Source organism: Perkinsus marinus, assembly GCF_000006405.1.
Source record: "Perkinsus marinus ATCC 50983 genomic scaffold scf_1104296938480, whole genome shotgun sequence".
NCBI classification, from domain to species: Eukaryota; Perkinsozoa; order Perkinsida; family Perkinsidae; genus Perkinsus; species Perkinsus marinus.
In genome coordinates, this window is record NW_003213419.1 from 4584 (window position 1) to 8347 (window position 3764).

Below are 3764 nucleotides of genomic sequence, written 5' to 3' on the forward strand. Positions count from 1 at the left end.
TCGTTCATCATTTCCCTCTGTATAAACGTTTAGGTTTGTTCAATCGTCTCTGCGGGCACTTCACTTTTTCTGGTGTATTTGCTGAAAAGTGGGGAAACTGCGCCGAAAATTTTGGAAAGTGAGAGAAAAAATTCCGAAATTTTTTCATCGTAAATTTTCAGGTTTTTTCCTGGCGTTCGCTTGTGCGGTGATGACTTGTGATAGTTTTGGTCATCTCGTTCCACAGGTTATGAACGCTGGAGGAAACAGTAAAAAGTTTATGCAACTTTCACGACCACAATTTTTCCACTCAGGCTTGGTTTATTTCGCACTCGGCGTGGCGCTTACTTTTGGGATCAATAAAGGTGTTGATTTACTTCACGAAAAACAGCACAAAAATCACACCGGAAGAAAAAGAGATGAAATCAAAAATTTCGGCATCGCCAACTTACTCGTAAGTTCATGGCTTTGCATTGCAAAATTTTCCGTAATTTTTGCAAAAAAATCGCAAATTTTGTGCAGTTTTCTGTAGAAAATCAGAATTTGTACATGGAATCTCTGAAGCGATACGAAATCTATAAATGTTATCATCGAATTCGTTGGTCGCATATTTTCGTTTGGAAATTTACCTACATTACGTGAAATGGTAATTTTAACAAAATTTCGCGTGTAAGGGGAAGGGGAATTTTTTTTCTCGAAAAATGAGAGCGATGCTCGTAGTTGTCGGAGTTTATTGGGCGAATTTAGAAGAGTCCGTGAAACTCCAATATATACTTTATGAAAATAAAATTTACGGCTATCAAGAGTATTGTTGCTCAAATGTAAGCTATATAAGATCATATGGTGACGTGATTTGGGAGAAACTCACCGGAGAGAACGCTTTTATCAAACCGAAAACTTGAGTGATTCACAACTGTCTGTCTGTTGCTTGTCCTTTTCGGGGGAATAGGTGATTTGCTATGCACACACGTGCAATCGCGCACAATGGGTAGAAGCAGTAACACTGTCACATCTGAGATTTTCCGTATTTTTCTGGGAACGGCCAGCATGCTGTTACGAAATAATTTTCATTTTATTTCAGATCGAACTCGTTCATAACTTCGTTGATGGTCTTTCTCTTGGGATGGCGTACCTTAGTTCAAGTAAGATGAATAAAAGTATATAATTTCATACCACACTTCGTAGACATCGCAAGTGGTCGGACGGTGACCATCGCAGTTGCAGCTCACGAAATTCCTCAGGAGCTTTCTGATGGACTACTACTCTTAGCTGCTGGTCTACAACCGCGCAGATTGCTCTGGTAAGCGAGAATGTAAAGTTATGGAAACTCACTTATACGCATTATGGATACTAAGTATTATGATACTCGTTGGAGTTTCACCACCCTAGTGGTATGAAAAACAATAGTGAAAAACATATTTTACGACTACTGCATATCACCGCGAATAAAATCGCGTTTTTCACCACTTCACGTAAAACTAGTGAAACTTCTTCATACAGTCACCGCACACCTATTATGAAACTACCATCGTATCTAGAATACTACCAATACCTCAAATAGTTTTCAAATATCGCGGTTTTCGCAGATTTCTCGAAGACTAGTTTGAGTAGTGGTCAATGCCTTCTAGCTATAACCTGTGAGTGTGAGCCCGCAGTTCTGGGCTAACTCTGAGAATTGAAAATGGGTGCTGAAACTAATCTTGGAGAAGTTCGCGGAAAACGTGGTATTCCAAAATCATCGGAGCACTCACTGTACAATAAAGCGGCCACTGACGATTATGAGTGTTGAGAGAGCTTGCAAGGCTGCGGTGCATCGATTACAGGGGACGTTGGAGTTTCATGATTACCCGTTTTACGTGAAGTGGCGCCGTAATACTCCGTGAAAACGTGATTTTATTCGCGGTGATATGCATCAGTAGTCGTGAAATACATTTTTCACTAGTGTTTTTCATATCACTAGAGTGGTGAAACTGCATTTTTTCCTTACTGGAAAGAAAAACATGACTCGTTTCCATACTTGGTAAACTCTTGATTCGTTTTTCTTCTTAGGTTGAATTTCCTGGTATCGCTAACTTGCCCTTTGGGTGTGGTGGTGGCGTTCTTCTTGCAAACTGCTTTGGCTCGTAAAGCTTACGCGGTAGGGCGGGGTAAAATTTGGAGATTTTTATAGGAAATATTTCAGTACAGTTTGAATTTTTAACGATCTGCAATTTGCAGTTTTTGAGTGAAAATTTCACATCTTTTACGTGAATATTTTTTGTGAAAAAAATCAGTATTCTCTGTGTGACTGTGGCAAAGTGTAGAAAATGTGGAAATATTCAATTATAAGATAACTGCGAATATCAAAAAATTGGTAATATGCACGCATGGACATATCGGCGTTGACTTAGTGCATTCTCCGATGTCGTATTTGAAATGCGAAGTACATTGGAGTTTCACCCTAGTGATGTAAAAAAACACTAGTCAAAAACATATTCCACGACTACTGCACATCACCGAGTATTAAGCCACTTCACGTAAAACAGTCGAAACTCCATTGTTGAAGTAAAGACGAGTATATTCCATCTCTCTGCAATGTTTTGTTAATCTACTGCACATTGGAGTTTCACGACTACCCGTTTTACGCGAAGTGGCGTAAAACTCGGTGAAAAACGCGATATTCGCGGTGATATGCAGTAGTCTTGAAATAAGTTCTCTCATTTCACGGCTCGTGAAACTCCATTGTTGCCGTATCTGTCCACTTCATTTTAGGCGACAGCAGCGTTGGCTGCCGGAAGCTTTACGACCTTCGCCGTTTTCATCTTGGGGAAGCAACTTTTTTCTACAACTTGGAAACTTCTAACAACGGGTCACTCGACAGGACCGCTGCATTTCTTGAAAACGATCGGACCTGTTGTGATCGCAGCTTGGCTCGGCGTGGCGCTGGTGAGAATATCTTAGGTCTTATCTGGTAAGATTCAAAAGAGGTCAGGTTCATTCTGTCCATGAGGCTGCCGAGGGACAGTTGGCGAGTGATGGTGATTCGTTCAGCGTCGTTACTGCCTTACAAGCCTTCTTTCAGCCTACTGTAAGTCCTTCGGTTTTTACATTCGAATTTGAGTCTAATAATACAACATGGTCATCCCTTTGCAGTCGGCTCGATCTTTATGCGGCTTGTTGTTGCATACGGCCTGGCGGTCGTTTATCTGCTCTTTTTTTCAGGTTTATGTTCACGACGAAATGTAAACTATTTGTAGATATATAGATGCTCAGTTGCCTCAGTTATTGTCATTGTTTTGAGTTATCTAGTGATGCGATATCTGGAACGCGAGAGCCTAATCTGAATACTTGATCATACTTTGATGTCAATGCAATATGTTTTCGATGAGAGTTCAATATACCACTCCTGGTCGGTGGCTCGTCACGGTCCGTCCTTAGAAATACCGATGAGGGAAAACACTCAGAGACACAGAGTGAGTCCATCAGAGTTCGAGTAACACTCAGTGAGTGTTGTCATCCTCTTCGGTGATTGCTCCCGGAAGTGGTGGGAATGGGATGAAATTAAGAAGCTCCTTTTGCCCTTGACCATACCATGATGTAGGGAACGCGGGGTCTCTGCGAGCGGACCCTCTCGTGAGGTCCGTGTTCATAGAACACCAAACGGATTACAAAGAAGAGCTACGTGACCATTTCAGCCATCGCCGGACTCCACTACTGAGTTCTTCGTGTCCTCAGATCAGCTTGGACATAGGGCAACCCCTACGCGCTCATAGCAACCATCGAGAGAAAACTGCATCACACTTGAA

The 3764-nt window shown here is 41.6% G+C and overlaps 1 protein-coding gene across 1 annotated transcript in view; it reads left to right on the top strand.

Annotated features, from left to right (window-relative positions):
- Positions 1-3204, top strand: part of Pmar_PMAR013908 (Zinc transporter, putative) — a gene marked incomplete at both ends in the record, with an annotated part of 3639 nt that extends 435 nt beyond the window's left edge. The window contains 8 exons of the mRNA XM_002782718.2: positions 162-248; positions 294-433; positions 1061-1121; positions 1165-1279; positions 2029-2116; positions 2731-2904; positions 2951-3046; positions 3181-3204. Of these exons, the coding sequence (XP_002782764.1) occupies positions 162-248; positions 294-433; positions 1061-1121; positions 1165-1279; positions 2029-2116; positions 2731-2904; positions 2951-3046; positions 3181-3204 (785 nt within the window). The remainder of the gene's footprint in view (positions 1-161; positions 249-293; positions 434-1060; positions 1122-1164; positions 1280-2028; positions 2117-2730; positions 2905-2950; positions 3047-3180) is intronic.
- Positions 3205-3764: the final 560 nt, after the last annotated feature.